The 14,654-nt window shown below is 42.3% G+C and overlaps 2 protein-coding genes across 6 annotated transcripts in view; one reads left to right on the plus strand and one right to left on the minus strand.

Annotated features, from left to right (window-relative positions):
- LOC116400035 (transcription factor Ovo-like 2) overlaps nucleotides 1-5,383 on the minus strand; it is a 38,803-nt gene extending 33,420 nt beyond the window's left edge. Inside the window, exon 1 of the mRNA XM_031877646.1 lies at nucleotides 3,734-5,383. The gene's annotated coding sequence lies outside the window, so the exon portion shown is untranslated. The remainder of the gene's footprint in view (nucleotides 1-3,733) is intronic.
- Nucleotides 1-14,560, plus strand: part of LOC116400034 (vasodilator-stimulated phosphoprotein-like) — a 33,533-nt gene extending 18,973 nt beyond the window's left edge. Inside the window, exons 2-18 of one of the 5 annotated variants that reach the window (XM_031877641.1) lie at nucleotides 687-858; nucleotides 1,501-1,681; nucleotides 5,824-5,872; nucleotides 6,282-6,540; nucleotides 6,743-6,852; nucleotides 6,949-6,997; nucleotides 7,123-7,165; nucleotides 7,418-7,460; nucleotides 7,633-7,722; nucleotides 8,474-8,540; nucleotides 8,930-8,987; nucleotides 9,113-9,148; nucleotides 10,245-10,248; nucleotides 10,446-10,635; nucleotides 11,912-12,051; nucleotides 13,908-14,058; nucleotides 14,222-14,560. In XM_031877641.1, the coding sequence (XP_031733501.1) occupies nucleotides 687-858; nucleotides 1,501-1,681; nucleotides 5,824-5,872; nucleotides 6,282-6,540; nucleotides 6,743-6,852; nucleotides 6,949-6,997; nucleotides 7,123-7,165; nucleotides 7,418-7,460; nucleotides 7,633-7,722; nucleotides 8,474-8,540; nucleotides 8,930-8,987; nucleotides 9,113-9,148; nucleotides 10,245-10,248; nucleotides 10,446-10,509 (1,225 nt within the window). In that variant the 3' untranslated portion in view covers nucleotides 10,510-10,635; nucleotides 11,912-12,051; nucleotides 13,908-14,058; nucleotides 14,222-14,560. Of the gene's footprint in view, nucleotides 1-686; nucleotides 859-1,500; nucleotides 1,682-5,823; nucleotides 5,873-6,281; nucleotides 6,541-6,742; nucleotides 6,853-6,948; nucleotides 6,998-7,122; nucleotides 7,166-7,417; nucleotides 7,461-7,632; nucleotides 7,723-8,473; nucleotides 8,541-8,929; nucleotides 8,988-9,112; nucleotides 9,534-10,244; nucleotides 10,249-10,445; nucleotides 12,052-13,907; nucleotides 14,059-14,221 lie in introns of those variants that run through there. The other 4 variants (XM_031877639.1, XM_031877642.1, XM_031877644.1 and 1 more) reach the window with 4 other exon arrangements.
- Nucleotides 14,561-14,654: the final 94 nt, after the last annotated feature.

Below are 14,654 nucleotides of genomic sequence, written 5' to 3' on the forward strand. Positions count from 1 at the left end.
ATATACATATACATATACATATACATATACATATACATATACATATACATATATATACATATATATATACATATACATATACATATATATATATATATATATATATGCTGACACATTGCTGTGAGAAACAGGAATGTGTCTACAAAAACATATGTAAGAAAGGGAAAAACTACAAATCTGACTAGGCAAGTTACCACTAGGTTGTAGGACTTGACATTAACATTGTGTTTTACACCAAAAGAGTATTAAGGTTTGCCACCCACCCTGTTGGATGGGTCTTTCCTGTGTTTCATGTTCAATAAATAGATGAACTGGTGAACCTTTAGCCTTCATGTCTGAACGCTTGTCATTGATCTATCCAGACCAGTATCCTAGGATTTACTGTACATCCATATTTGTATTTGTGTTGCCTAACCTTGACCATATTTAAAAAAAATTGAATCGCCCAATATCAATGTTCTATTCATTATTCTATTAAGCCATCCATTCATACTTTTTTACATATAGGCAAGGTACACAACAGGTGACCAGAGATCTCAGGGAGAACCTCTTTAAGGTGTCTATATCGATACTACCTCTACACACAACATATCACACTATACACTTATTTTGTTGCTCTCCACTTTCTTCCACCCTTTCTTCTTGTACTTTGCATCTCATCATCTTTTCCTCATCATTTCCCACAGTGAGTCCAGTATCTGCCAAGTGAGGGCGACAGTCATGCTGTACAATGACGGCAACAAGCGGTGGGTGCCGGCGGGATCTGACAGTCCTTCTTTCAGCCGCGTCCAAATCTATCACAACCCTGTGACCAACACCTTCAGAGTGGTGGGCCGCAAACTGCAGGCCGACCAGCAGGTACAAGACAAGTGTACATGTACACACACACACACACACACACACACATACAGACACACACAGCCAAACAGACAGTCACCTTCACGTTGTACACACACATAGTATAGTCTCTCTGGTGGAAGATCACACCCACCGAACTTTGTCAATACTTAATTTGCCTGTAATTCACTTCCCTTAAAACACAATGAAACAAACACACAAACTAGACAATGTAGCTTGGCACTGTAGCTGGAGTTTCTGATTGTTCATTGAACAGATTTCAAGTTTAGTGATTTCTGACCATCAGAGACTAAGAGTGAGGGCTGAGTGGAGACGGCCTCCTCAGTGGATCTGTTGGCTGGCTGGGGTGTTGTTTTTGATGAGTTGGAGCTCAGATTGGAAATTATTTCCTGTTCTCCTTTTGAACAATACAGTATCATTACTACCTAGTTGATTTTAGTCGCATTACAGCCCTTACACCTTACAGGCTAATTAATTCAAGCATGAAAAATATCAAAACATCACAAATGATTATACATTAGCATCAACTCACATCTGGCCTTCGTCTGAATTGCATTTAATTGTACATGACATTCAATCTATGACCCTCAAAGTCTCAAATCCTCAATACAGTCACTATCCTGTGTTTCCTGTTCATGTCAGGTGGTAATCAACTGTCCCATAATCAAAGGGATAAAGTATAATCAAGCCACACCAACCTTCCACCAGTGGCGGGATCCCAAACAGGTGTGGGGGCTGAACTTTGGCAGTAAAGAGGATGCTGCTCTTTTTGCCAACTCCATGGTGCATGCATTAGAGGCTCTCAATGCACCGGCGGGCACAGGTAAACACGGCAATGCAAGAGGGCACTTTTCACCTCAGCCATTTCTGATTTCACTAACAAGGACCACGCCAATAACAGTACGAGTTTCGAGAGGTTTATTGCATAGTGGAAAGATTGTTAGATTCAAGAAGCAGAAGGGATCGAGGGATGAAATTGATATAGGGTAGGGGTAGAGGGATGAAGGGGAGTAGGGTAGAGGGATGATGGGATGTGGGGGTAGGGAGGAAGGGATGTGGGGTAGGGGTCGAGGTAGAGGGATGAAGGGATGGAGGGGTCGAGGGATGGAGGGGTCGAGGGATGAAGGGATGAAGGGGTCGATGGATGAAGGGATGAAGGGGTCGATGGATGAAGGGATGAAGGGGTCGAGGGATGAAGGGGTCGAGGGATGAAGGGACGAAGGGGTCGAGGTAGAGGGATGAAGGGATGTAGGGTAGAGAGATGAAGGGATGTCAGGAAGAAGAAACGAGGAGGGTTTGTAGAAAGGAGGTTAGGCGATCGATGGGGGACCGTTGATGTCCGGCAACTGGCGGGAACAGGCGGACTGGAGACTGTAGGGTGGGGGCCATCTCTTCGGAAGCTCTGGCGGAGCAGAGTCCCCAAAAGATAGCTGATGCCGATGGCCGTTTCTGGAGTCGTTTGGGTTGGTACGAACTTACCTGAGGTACGCGGGGAAAGACCGACGATCGCGTATCTTGAGGGTGTGGTTGGAAATTCCTTGGCTTGTAGAGGTGGAGGCGGCGCCGAGTAAACTCGGGGGTATTCCGGATCGGGCCAAGATATGGCGGAAGTGGTGGTGAGCCCGAGACCGCAACAGGGATCTTGCGGGGAATTCGGCTGGCTGAAATCTGGGCTTAAGTAGTCGCGGATGGGTTCGTACGGACTCGAGTATGAGTCTGGTCGGAAACGGTAGATGGTTGAAGTGGACCGTATTGGTTGGTCTTGCGGCATTTGAGGCGATAGACGACCGTGTCGGGAGGATGGATGTGATGTCGAACGCGGTGGCATGTCGGGATGGATGGAGTCCAAGGCGGTGAACTCGGAGCAGCGAAAGAAGCTGGCAAGAACGTGGACTTTAATGCTTGTCCGTGAAGGGAGACGGATGACCTGAGCTGGGGGTGAGGATGCCGCAGGTGAGGAGGTCCGAAGTGAGGGGCAGCCGTTTAGGCGCTATATTCCGAATGGATGGCAATGGTCTTGATGGACCGTTCATGCCCCAAAAGAATGGCTACTATAACTATGGAATGCATTTTGTAGATCGCGGAGGAAGGTGTGGGGGATGAGAATTCAAGCGGCCGAGGACCGATTGTCACTGTAGAAGCCGTCGAAGCTGATCGAGGGTGCTGCGTCTGTGAAAATGTGGATGTCTTCTGGCTTAGTGATGTGTTCGTCATGGAAGTTGGAGATGCCGAGAGGAACTGGTGTCGGTTTAGCTCGGTTTACGTGCTTCGTCAAGTGTGACGTGGTCATGGAGGTTTGTAATGGCGGCGGGGACTAACGGGATGTGTGGCAAGGAGGATTTTGTTTAATCTATTGATTCTATTTATCTGGTGGAGAAAAGCCAAGTGTTTAGACTATGTGCTGGGTGTGGAGAAGGCCATGGTTGAGCGTCTGGGCCTGCGACATAGTGGCTGGCTACGTAATTAAATACTCTTCCGTGCCAGTGGGTGGCAGCACGATAATGGCCGTGGTGATTAAGACAGTAGAATTAAGAGATGCACCGAGAGGTTGAGGTGACAAGACGTTTGTCCGGTTTCAGGTAAGAAATTTTTTCCGGCTGCTCTTGGTCGGACGCATGGCGGAGTAATACACGTCCTTCTGAAGGAAACGAAAAAAGGTACCGGTAGTTGGGATCGGTGGTAAGGACTTGGAGGAGTCAGAGAACGCTGGAATTGTCTGCTGGCAGAGCTGTGGAAATGAGGTGCGTTTAAGATGTGATGGCAACGCTAATGGGGGTAGGGGGGGGGGGGGGGGGCGGCATAGGCAGGAAGAAGTGACTGTCCCTGGCAAGAAAACCAACCCCGAGCTGCTCCCTTAGCTGTGCCATATACCTACCTGTTCTGTTGTTGGAGCGGTCTGTGCGGCTGGGGTAGCCGGTAGAGGTGGGAGGAGTTAGCCGAAGTTGGCCGAGGTGGGTGGAACTGGAAGGTAGAAGCTGGAAGGTGGGCGACTGTGGCTAAGTGGATAGCAGGGCCATCTTTCAATCAGAGGGTTGGCGGCTCAATCCCCGGCTCCGGCTCTGCTAGTCCACTGGATAAATGCGTCTGCTAAATGACTGTAATGTAATGTAGACGTAACAGAACATGAAAGGATGCCAGGATGGATGTGCCTGGGTTAATCATGAAGTTAGGGGGAAAACATTGCAAGGAGATGTCTCTGGCGCAGGGGGAGCTTGACGGCCTAAGTCAGTATGGCGTGGGACTGCCCTTCTCTAAACACATCTAAGTGGGACCAACAGCAGACTGGAAGCGGCAGCCTAACTTACACTAAAACACCTTCTCCTGAACGCCATATATCTGACTCCCGCATGCAGTTTGACAGATATTTAATCGTGGCTCGTCTTGAAAAGGATCGATTCATAGCCTTGGTACCGGTCTCATTGCGCTAATAGGGTACTTATTGGCCGCATTAAAATCAGATTAAAGATTCACAATCAGAGTATACGACCTGGCCCTCTGGAGGGACTGATGTAGATGGATGGGCTTCTTCCGCCGTGTGCTGCGTCATGACGTCAACGGCGCGCGCCTGACGGGGCCGGGAACCTGGAAGTGCTCTGGAGGCTCGGAGCGCGAGAGAGGTGTTGTGCTGCGGGTGCTTGAAAAGTTTGGAAAGTTGCGCTTTGTAACGGACTGATGTAAAGGACTGTTGCTTCCTTCGTTTGAGAGAACTGTCCGCTCGGAGAAGTGGGATATATAGAGACTGTCGGGGCCTCGGAATGGTGAATGAGTGTCACGGTGGTTTCACCGGTCGTTCGAGCGCCTGGACCTCCGGCTGTCGGGAGAGCGGCGTTGGTGAGGAATTGAGAGGATTAGGGTCGAAAGATGGGATTCCGAATCGGGATCTCCCCCGGGCTGTTGGACGGCGGGGGCGGACGGCTTCGGAGTTGACGGAGGATGGTTATCGAGAGCTGCGGGGAATGAGGATGGCTAAATGCAGCCGAAGTTGCTAGCGACGAGCGTGGTGAGAAAACGAGGGAGCTTCGGGATATGGCTGGTCGTCCGGAAGGGTTGAGGAGAGCCTTTGTGAAAGGTAAGCGGTTTTAAGATGTTGTTGTCTGTCGTGCCTTGAGTTGAAGTGTATGAAAGCTGAGTCAGGGAGCGTCGCTCGTCTGTCTTGCGTCGTATGAAAGCTTGAAGCTGAGTCGGAGAGTGTTTGCTCGTAGGGGAGCGTTTGCTCGTAGGATTCGAGGTAGGAGCGTGGGGTAGGGATGGGACGTTGCTCGTCTGCTGAGTCAGAGAGCGTTGCTCGTCTGTCTTGAGTCGTATGAAAGCTGAGTCAGAGAGCGTTGCTCGTCTGTCTTGGGTCGTATGAAAGCTGAGTCAGAGAGCGTTGCTCGTCTGGATGTGGGGTGTAGGTAGAGGGGTGTAGATCGAGGGGTGTAGGGATGGAGCGTCTGCTGAGTTTGAGAGCGTCTGTCGTACGTCGTGTGAAGACGAGAGTCAAAGAGGGAGTGAACGAGTTCGTTGTGCTTAAATAATCTGTGCAGAGGAAATGAGCGGTGTTCTGGGTGTGGCCCCGTTCCTGAACTACGTTTATAAAACTACATTTTAAAAAAGTAAAATAATTATATAAATTATATAGTATAAATTAATTTGGCTGTGCTAGTATGTACTGACATAATTTTAAAATACATCCATAATCAAGCAATATGTTGAGTGCTGTGCTCAATTAAAAGAGTGTTCTATTATTTCCATTAAGCTAAAATCAAATATGCTTAATGACTCCCATCAAAAGTACTTGCATATAGAAATTCCATGAACTTAATAACACCTACTACAATGTATACCATGAATGTATGCTATCAAATTGATTTTGAGGCTTAAGTTTAGTCTGGTTGTTTCTGGAAGCTTGCTTGCATCGACTGCTTTCTTTTAGTTTAAATAGCCTTTACTCAGCACACTTATCAAAACAATGTTTTTGCTCAGGCACGGCTCAGACGGGACCCTCTGTACAGGAGCTTGAACACCAGAGAAGGTACCATTTATTATAAATAATACTGAGGCTGCAACTAATCTTCATTTTCATCAGGATTGCTGTCTTGATTTGTTTTCAATTAACTGTTTAGAACATTTTCAGAAAAGTATGTTCCATCACCCAAGTGGATGTCAGATTGTTCAATCAACAGGCAAAACTTGATTGAAAAATGCAAAGATATTCAGTTAACAATGCTGATAATGCTCAGAAGAAGCTGGATCCTGTGTATGTAACCTCTGTAGGCTCTTGTGCTTCATAACTATTTGAAATGATTAATCAATGAATCAACTAATTATTCCAGAGCTCAATGGCACTGCTATAGATTTAACTCAGCTGTGGAGTAAGCCAAACATAAATATGAAAGAGCTTTTAACACTAACATTAGAACCATCTGACGATGTCTGTCCAGACTAGAGTGCCAGAGGCAGGACCAGCAGGAGAAGGAACGTCTGGAGAGGGAGATGCAGACCTCTGTTAGTCCTCCTGCACCACCTCCACTCCCACCACCTTCCTCAGGACCATGCCCACCTGCCCCTCCACCACCTCCTCCTGGGGTCATTGTCCCACCTGCACCACCCCTGCCCCCTGCTGGAGGAAGTGGAGGTAGCGGAGGTGGAAACGATCTGGCTGCAGCTCTGTCAGGAGCCAAACTGCGTAAAGCAGTCAAGGTAAGGTACATGCATTTTCACCTTTTTGTACTCGCAATTACCATGATGCATACTTGCTCTGCTGTATAGACCGTACCAAAGATGTAGCACAATTGATGTGTGATTTTGGTTTCCATGCTCTAGTAAATGACGGACTGAGTACGCTGATCTATGAACCAAATTTCTGTGAACAAGGTGACTGGAGGGGTTTTTGTGTTTCCAGGATGAGGGAGCAGTAGCAGCCTCATCCCCGAAACCAGAACCCTCATCTGGTGGAAGTGGAGGTGGAGGAGGTGGTCTAATGGGAGAGATGAGTGCCATCCTTGCTAGGAGGTAAGTTCTTACAAACAAGACATGTAAGACAGATATGTATGTGATGATCTGAAGCTAGGGACTTCTGAATTTCTATTATGCAACTATTTTAAATAGGAGGAAAGCTGCTGATAATCCTGCTTCAAAAACGGTAGAACCTCACAATGTAAGTGTCATGTCAGTGATTTTATTGGACTTCCACTCATAATTCTGTAATATTTGTGGAAGGAGCAGCATGATTTAAGATAAGAGTCAATGATAACTTTGGTTAATGTCTGTATATGACTACAGGAGGATTCTGACTCCTCAATATCAAAACTGTCTGGAGCAGGAGGTGAGTTGTGTCCCTTTCTGCCCTACGGGACTGTATTACAGCCACATTAATTGCTTTTCACTGTACCTTCTCATTGCCACACCAAATCATACTTGGAAAAAAAAAATGTATTCTTGTTCTATTCTTTGTCAACAACCAAAACATTGGATCAACTTTAGAATAAAATATGCTTCATATATTAACTCATTTATCACATTTAATTTGATCTTATGGCCATGTACTGTAATAATACATATAATCATATTCCATCAGAAATTGATGGAAAGCCCAAAGAAAAAGCCGCCATCAATCCAAGGTAAGAGCCTAATCAATAAAGCTTTCACTATCCACATGATTGATCATTACGTTACATAACATTCCACAGGCACCTCTCACTTGGTGCTAATTAACAGACTCCGCTGAGACATCCATACAAATTCAAAAATCTTAGCAGTTGCCTAAAAGGATCTGCATGTTTTTTTAAACAGGCCCAAACCCATAACCAACAATCAGAAGGACTCCAGCCCCAGCTCCTCCACCTCTACCTCCTCTAACTCCACCACTACCCCAGTATCCAGGTATCAGTCCCCCCTCTGTCCCCACCTGCCAAGGTTCTCTCCCGTCCTGAGAGTCTCCGTCTCAGTGCTCTCTGCTTTGAATACTGACTACAGTATGAGCCAGTGAAACGAGCTCGGCACTGGTATCACTGCTGTTATCGTTAGTGCTGTGTTGCTTGCAAATGACTCATTACATCAAATAAAACATTCGACATTCGGTGGTTTCTGTCTGAGGCTGTAATTGTAGCAAGTGACTGAAACTGAGACGTGTTACTAAGCTCCTTTGGTGACAGTTTTCTACTTCACTGTTTCACTAAACTGGGGGAGGTTTTGCTCATGAAGTCAGAATGTCAGAGCAGGTATGAGTATTACTATTGGTCTACATGAGTCATTAGTCATTGCTCCACTAATTCCACAAACTCCAGTCTATTGACAAGCAGAACAGGACATTTAGATTTTCAGTGAAATTAAACTAGCTGAAGCGAACTTGTTCAAATGTCTTTATAAAGACTTGAGGATGTGGTTGCTCCTGCTGAAGTATAAGTAGCTGTTGAGACAAGCACTGATTGCATTCACTGTTTTAACTGTCTGACTGCTGCTGTTGTGCCTCCTTCTTTCTCTCACTCTTATAAGATTTTTTAATACATTTTGTTCTTTCTGTCTGAAATAACTTTCTGCCTAAAATAACGTACGCTGCTTCTCCTGGCAAGCTCTTTCTTGATCTCAAAAAGTCTGTTTTGGCCAAGGGTAAACATGGTTCTTTCTGTTTTAGGATGAAGGTGGTGAAAACGAACTCTGATGGTGCAGGAAATAATAGTGAGATGGAAAGAATCAAAGAGGTTGGTTGCTCTTTTAAACATAAAACACCATCCTGCAGCAAGACGAACAGTAAAGTGTTATGACTGTGTTATAACTTTTTCATCTTCTTGTTCATTATCAACTTTTAAGTAATCAAAAACCACATAATTTCCATGGCACGTGAAATGTTGTGGCTGTTGTTTATAATGAACAAAGATGGTAAAAACGATGTAAGATTCTGCATGTGTTTCCCAGTCGGGAATTTGCAAGCAACAGGGAGTAATGTCATCAAAAGCACAACAGGATGCCACTAATGTGCCATGTTATTGCATAGAGTTGAAATACTGATTGACTGTCATTATGATCAAGGATTTGGCAATTAAGAACTTTTTAATACCACGGTCTTATGGTTTTGCATATGTGTTTGAAGGAAATTCTTGAAGAAGTGAAAAAAGAACTTCAAAAAGTGAAGGAGGAGATTATCACAGGTGAGCTCTACCTTGTATGTTGTCCATTGACATTAAGTTTATTTATGAAGCTTATATAAACTATTAATATTAAAAGAATGAGTTTGTGTTATACCCTTAGCTATATTACTATTTTTCTCTTCCAGCACTGATTCAGGAGCTGCACAGTGCACAGCCAAAAGGTGAAGACTAAAAGACGGAAGAATGGATCAGGAAAATAATTCATAGATGTGAATGTGTTATCATACAATGCCTGGACAATTTCTTTTACCTGATAGAAATTAGGCTATTTTTACAAATCCCGACCAATATTGGATTTTTGAACCTAATTTTGATATTTAAGAGTAACACAAATCTGAAGAAGAGATACTGGTCAATATGAAAAATGTTTAGATGAACATGTAACATTCCCAAACTTTTTTTTTTATATATAAGAATGCCTCTTGTGTTTTAAACAATTGTGGTTTCAAGATGTACTAACAAGGACATATTACATCTGAAAAATAAACTTCTGGTGTTCTCTGGTGGACAAATGTGATGGAGACACCGTTTCTAAATGACCTCAAACACATCTCTGACAATTCAGTACTACCATTTCTTATTACCCAGTACATTATATGCAACAGGAAGAACAACAACTGCAGCTTCCACCCTGTAGGATTATTGTACTTTGTAAAAGTACTCAATTACAAGTAAAAGTCTTGCAAAATAATGCAACTCAGTTGTCAATTGTTGCCCCGGTAAATATTCACATAACCTGCCGCCTGGAGAGCAGTCAGACTCCAGTGTCCGTGAGGCCAGACAGAGGCAGCCTCCTTTTGTCACTGAGCACTTGATTTGTACCGTAGTGAAGCCGGGCGCTTACTGTCAAACTCAGCCATTTATCCCTTTTATCCATCCTAACCGGCTACTAAGACTCTTGATCGCCGACGACACAGACACAACACGTGATACCGACTTGTTAGAAGTGGCAACCAAGCGTCAGATATCTTACAAAGAGATAAACATTAATTATGGACAGTCAAAAACATTTTCAAATGATTCATTATTTTACATTTATCGACATAAAAATGTTATCGATAAGATGTATTTTTGGCAAAAAAGTAATACAACCCTTTCAGAAAGCTATATTATTGGTCATGATTATGGATGCTGCTGTAATTCTATTAATGTGAGGCTTGACCAAGCTGGAAAAAAACAAGGACTAATATATGGCTCTTATGTCACTCTCCTCTCAAACTCCTCCATATATTCTTCGACATCATCATTGGGAGTCAGTTTGGTAAGTACATCCCTAAGGCCTCATTCACTAATATGGGCATAGCAATGTTCTAACTTTGTGCACAAATTAAGTGCACATGCATAATTACCGTTGGATTCATGAAATGTCCGCACTGGCCAATTTTGTTCTTGGCACCATGTGAATATAAGTGAATCAGAATCATTCTAAATTGACGGGCGGGTGCCTGGTATTCGCAGTCACAACACTGCCACGCCCCCATTTCTCTGTACATTCTTCCAGTGGAATAAAACAGAGGCCTAGCAGATCAGTCCTGATACCATCCTCTGTCCTGCCTGAGGCTGGAGAGAGGCCTTTCAGACCAAGCTGTGATGAATGGCGATGAGCCACAGCTGGTTCTCCCCATGATTGAAGCATGTGGCAGGGGAGGTACTGATGAACTATTCTTACAGGGTTGTTGGCTGTTGCTCTGGTTCCATCTCCTGGTTTTTGTTGATCCAAGGTATGATCAAAAATAATGCATTGAGGTGTGATAAGCGTTTTAGTGTTGTTGATTGTTGAGGTATTCACCTAAGGAGTCTACTTTATAACAATGCATTATGTTGTATTTGTTTATCATATGTTTTGTGTGTGAAAATGTAATCAACAAAGTCATGAGTAACATGGCTGTCACCTGTTGTTGAATAAAACGTGCAACATTTCCTTTTGAAAGGTAGTGAAGTACAGGTAAAAGTAACATGAATTAGAAATACTCAAGTAAAGTACAATTGCTTCAAAATTGTTCTTAAGTGCCGTATGTGGGAAATTTCTGCCACTGTATTCCATATGTCTGAGATTGCCTTGGGGCTGGTCCTGATTTATTTCACTTTCACAAACTACATTATGTGCATTTATTTATTAGCTAATAGCTCCACAGACCTCTTGTTTAGCTGGTGCATCTATGTTGCCATGCCATGGTTAATAATAGTTATGTTACACTTTTTAAAGTAATATTTAGGAAAATATCTTGGTATGAGTTTGCAATGGAAAAGAATGAAAACTGATTGAGTTTTAGTGGTTTTCACACTGATGTGGTGGGGTAAAGTTCTGCAAATAGGCAAGAGAAGAGAGAATTCCAGCACACTGTATTATAACTAGCAATTACCTTTAATACAATGTTTTGGTGCTGCTCAGGTAAAGAAGAACAAGGAACATCCCAGACAGATTTAGTCAGCACCTCCTCAGGTGAGGCCAATCAGGGACCCTGAGCTGTCAAGCCTTACTATTTGCATTTACTGTATTAGAAGGTGCTTCCCACCATCAAAGATACCACAATCTATAATGAACAGCAACTACAATATGTATACAAACATTGAATAATAAATAATTAAGCAAAAGTCATCTCCAAAATCATCTCTTTCATAATGGCATTACTATTATTACGTCAATGGAAATCTCAGGGTAACATTATCATAAAATCACTGTTTAGGCTACCCCATACATATACTTCTAAATAGGCATTCATGTATATGTTTTTCCAATTTTCTATTCCTACTACAATATGATTGAATGTGGCTATTTATTTGTTTCATTGTGGAAGCCTATTGTCTATTATACGGTTTGGGGTAGCCTAAACGCTGATGTTCTGATCATGTTTCCCTGAGATTGCTGCTGCTGCACAGCTACCACACTAACTAGAGATTAATTTGCGCCGTCTTGTCTGCAGATGGCGGTGTGTGTCCAAAGATCAACCACCATCTATCTGCTACCAAGAAGAAGAAAGTCCACGGTGTTTTTCTGGGTGGACGGCCTGCTCTGGATCGAGCCTGTCAGAACGGCATTGAAACGAGAGGAACGTGGGATAAAGTCAGTGAAATATGCGTTAAATCCTGCTGTGATATCATTAAATGTAAAATATATCAGATTTCGGGATAAATTATGGAACCTGTAACTCATAACTAATAAGAATAATGATTTGACTAACGTTAACGTACTTCGCTATTAGCAAGGCTACATCAGTAACCTACAAGAAGGCATATGATCGCAAATGTAAGACATGTTTACTAATAATAAACAAACATTTCCAATTTATGACAGATATATAATTTGCTAGCAACACCACGGTAACGTTAACTATAAGTATAGTCACCGTATGGAAGCACAAATCTGTCTTTTTCACTGTAAAACACTAACGTTAGCTAAATATGTGATACTAAGCTTTAACGTGAATTAGCAAAGTGACTTCTAACTTTGATGACATTTAACGTAAAATGACTTGAAATTTGGGATATTTGTTCGGTGTTTCGATGTTTCAGGTGCACAACTAATATACCGTTGGATTAATTGTCAGATATTTGTTTGGTTATTAGTTAGATTTACATTTCTCCAACTTAATTTATCACTGTTAGCATTGAGCTAACAGCTGTCAGCGTTAAAGTGCTAACAGCTCGTTAGCTAGCTAGCTAACTAATGTTTACGTTAACTGCCAGCCTTCAATGTAATAACGTTAGCTAAACACTGTGATTTGGTTGGTGAAATCAAACATTGAACCAGATTTGCTAGCGATATAACGTAAAAGTCTCTAACTTACTTGTGCCATAAGGTTAATGTTATATTGTCCCGTAAGGTTGGCGTTATTAAGACACTGGACATTAACATTAGCTTTACATGTCGCACTTCTCCCACCGGTAAGTCTGTCTTCTCTGTTCGATGGCCAGATCACACACGAAACTCGGGCTTTACGTTTCGTTACATGTTACATGTTACATGCTTCTCCAAAATGATATTAAAATGTGGTAACATCAAAGTTTTTGCAGAGGTGCTTTTACGTTGTTTCCTACTCGATTGTCCATACAAATGATGTTGAAATCTAGTGCATTATAATGAGTCAGTTATGGACAGCCGTAAATCACCATATAAACTAGATGTATATTCTGAAACGAAATATGATCCATAGCTATCCACAAGTGAGTTATTTTTCACATGTGTCGCTAAGCTATGCAGATACGCGACCAGCATTACCATTTTATGTAGCATTATGTCAACTCAATTTTAGACTTTTGTAACACTAGTTGTCACCAGTAGCTAACATTCACCATAACTAACTAAAGATTGTTAAGATATTTGAATACTTAATATGCAGTATTTCATTTGTCAAACGTTATTCCTGTTTAGGATTAGGTGATTGAATTGAAGTCCTGTTAAGACAGGGCTGATCTATGATCAAAGGTTAGCAGCTTGTCATCTACAGATGTCACACTAATGGTAACATTCAGAATGACACAACTGATCCATTTCAGAACAATATAACAAGTAGAACTAGACTATTAGTTAGTGGTGATGACTTTATTCACATTTAGTTATTTACAGCCATGCTGCTACTGTCCTACTGTTTTAACATCATTATATGGTATAGCTTGCCATCCAAAAGGGGGCCGTGTGCAGTTATGAAAGTCTTCAAAAGTACTTCATTACATAAAGTTAAACTCAGTTGAGCATGTGTTTTGGGTTCTGAACGCTTTTACAGATTTTGTGCTTCTTTGCCGGCCACTTGTTATAATCAGACCAGCCATTACAGTATCCTGATGTTGTGTTTGTACATCGGTTCTTCATTTGGTTTTGTGTTTCATTTCTAAAGGTTTTTAACTTTGACGTTTAACTTTAGAAAACAAAGGTCTGGAAATGAAGTGAATTTAATTGACCTCTTTGCTTGTTTCATTCAGCAGTTGCTGTTCAGATTTGATAACTGAGACTTGAACGGGCCAGAGAGAAATCCACTGTTCCCCTCCCCGACCTCCTGTTCCTTACACTCTCTCACATCTCCCACCATGAATGAAGTTAATATAGTCAGAGAGGGCTGGCTTCACAAACGAGGTAAGGAGCATAAGGATGAGTAAGGTCTTGTCATGCTGATAATTTCGAGCGAAATACACTACAAGTGTTCTAAATGAGAACCCTTTGGTTCAATCAGATGGAGCTAAAGGGTTCATTCAAAAAGGCCACTGGTATGCCTATTGATTGGATTTACTTGATTCAGGTGAATATATCAAAACGTGGAGGCCCAGGTATTTCATCTTGAAGAATGATGGTTCTTTCATCGGCTACAAGGAGAAGCCTGATCTAAGCGACCAGACCTCACCACCACTCAACAACTTCTCAGTAGCAGGTCAGTCCCCCAGACACGAAAATATCATTATTTTCTTCATAACCAGTGCTTTCTACTTCTCAAAGCTAGATGGCTATTTTGACTTCCATACACTTCATGGTTTAACATCTTAAGTAGCTTCCTGTAAACATCCGTCTTTGTTTTAGTTTTTTATTGCCATGAACACATATTGACAGTTATTCAACATTACAAAACAAAACTACCTTTAGATTGAGCTTCACTTGACATACATGTATGTATATGTATGTATATGTATATGTATATGTATATATATACATATATATATATATATATATATATATAT

This window comes from Anarrhichthys ocellatus, unplaced genomic scaffold, assembly GCF_004355925.1.
Source record: "Anarrhichthys ocellatus isolate YVR2014 unplaced genomic scaffold, GSC_Weel_1.0 scaffold143, whole genome shotgun sequence".
NCBI classification, from domain to species: domain Eukaryota; kingdom Metazoa; phylum Chordata; class Actinopteri; order Perciformes; family Anarhichadidae; genus Anarrhichthys; species Anarrhichthys ocellatus.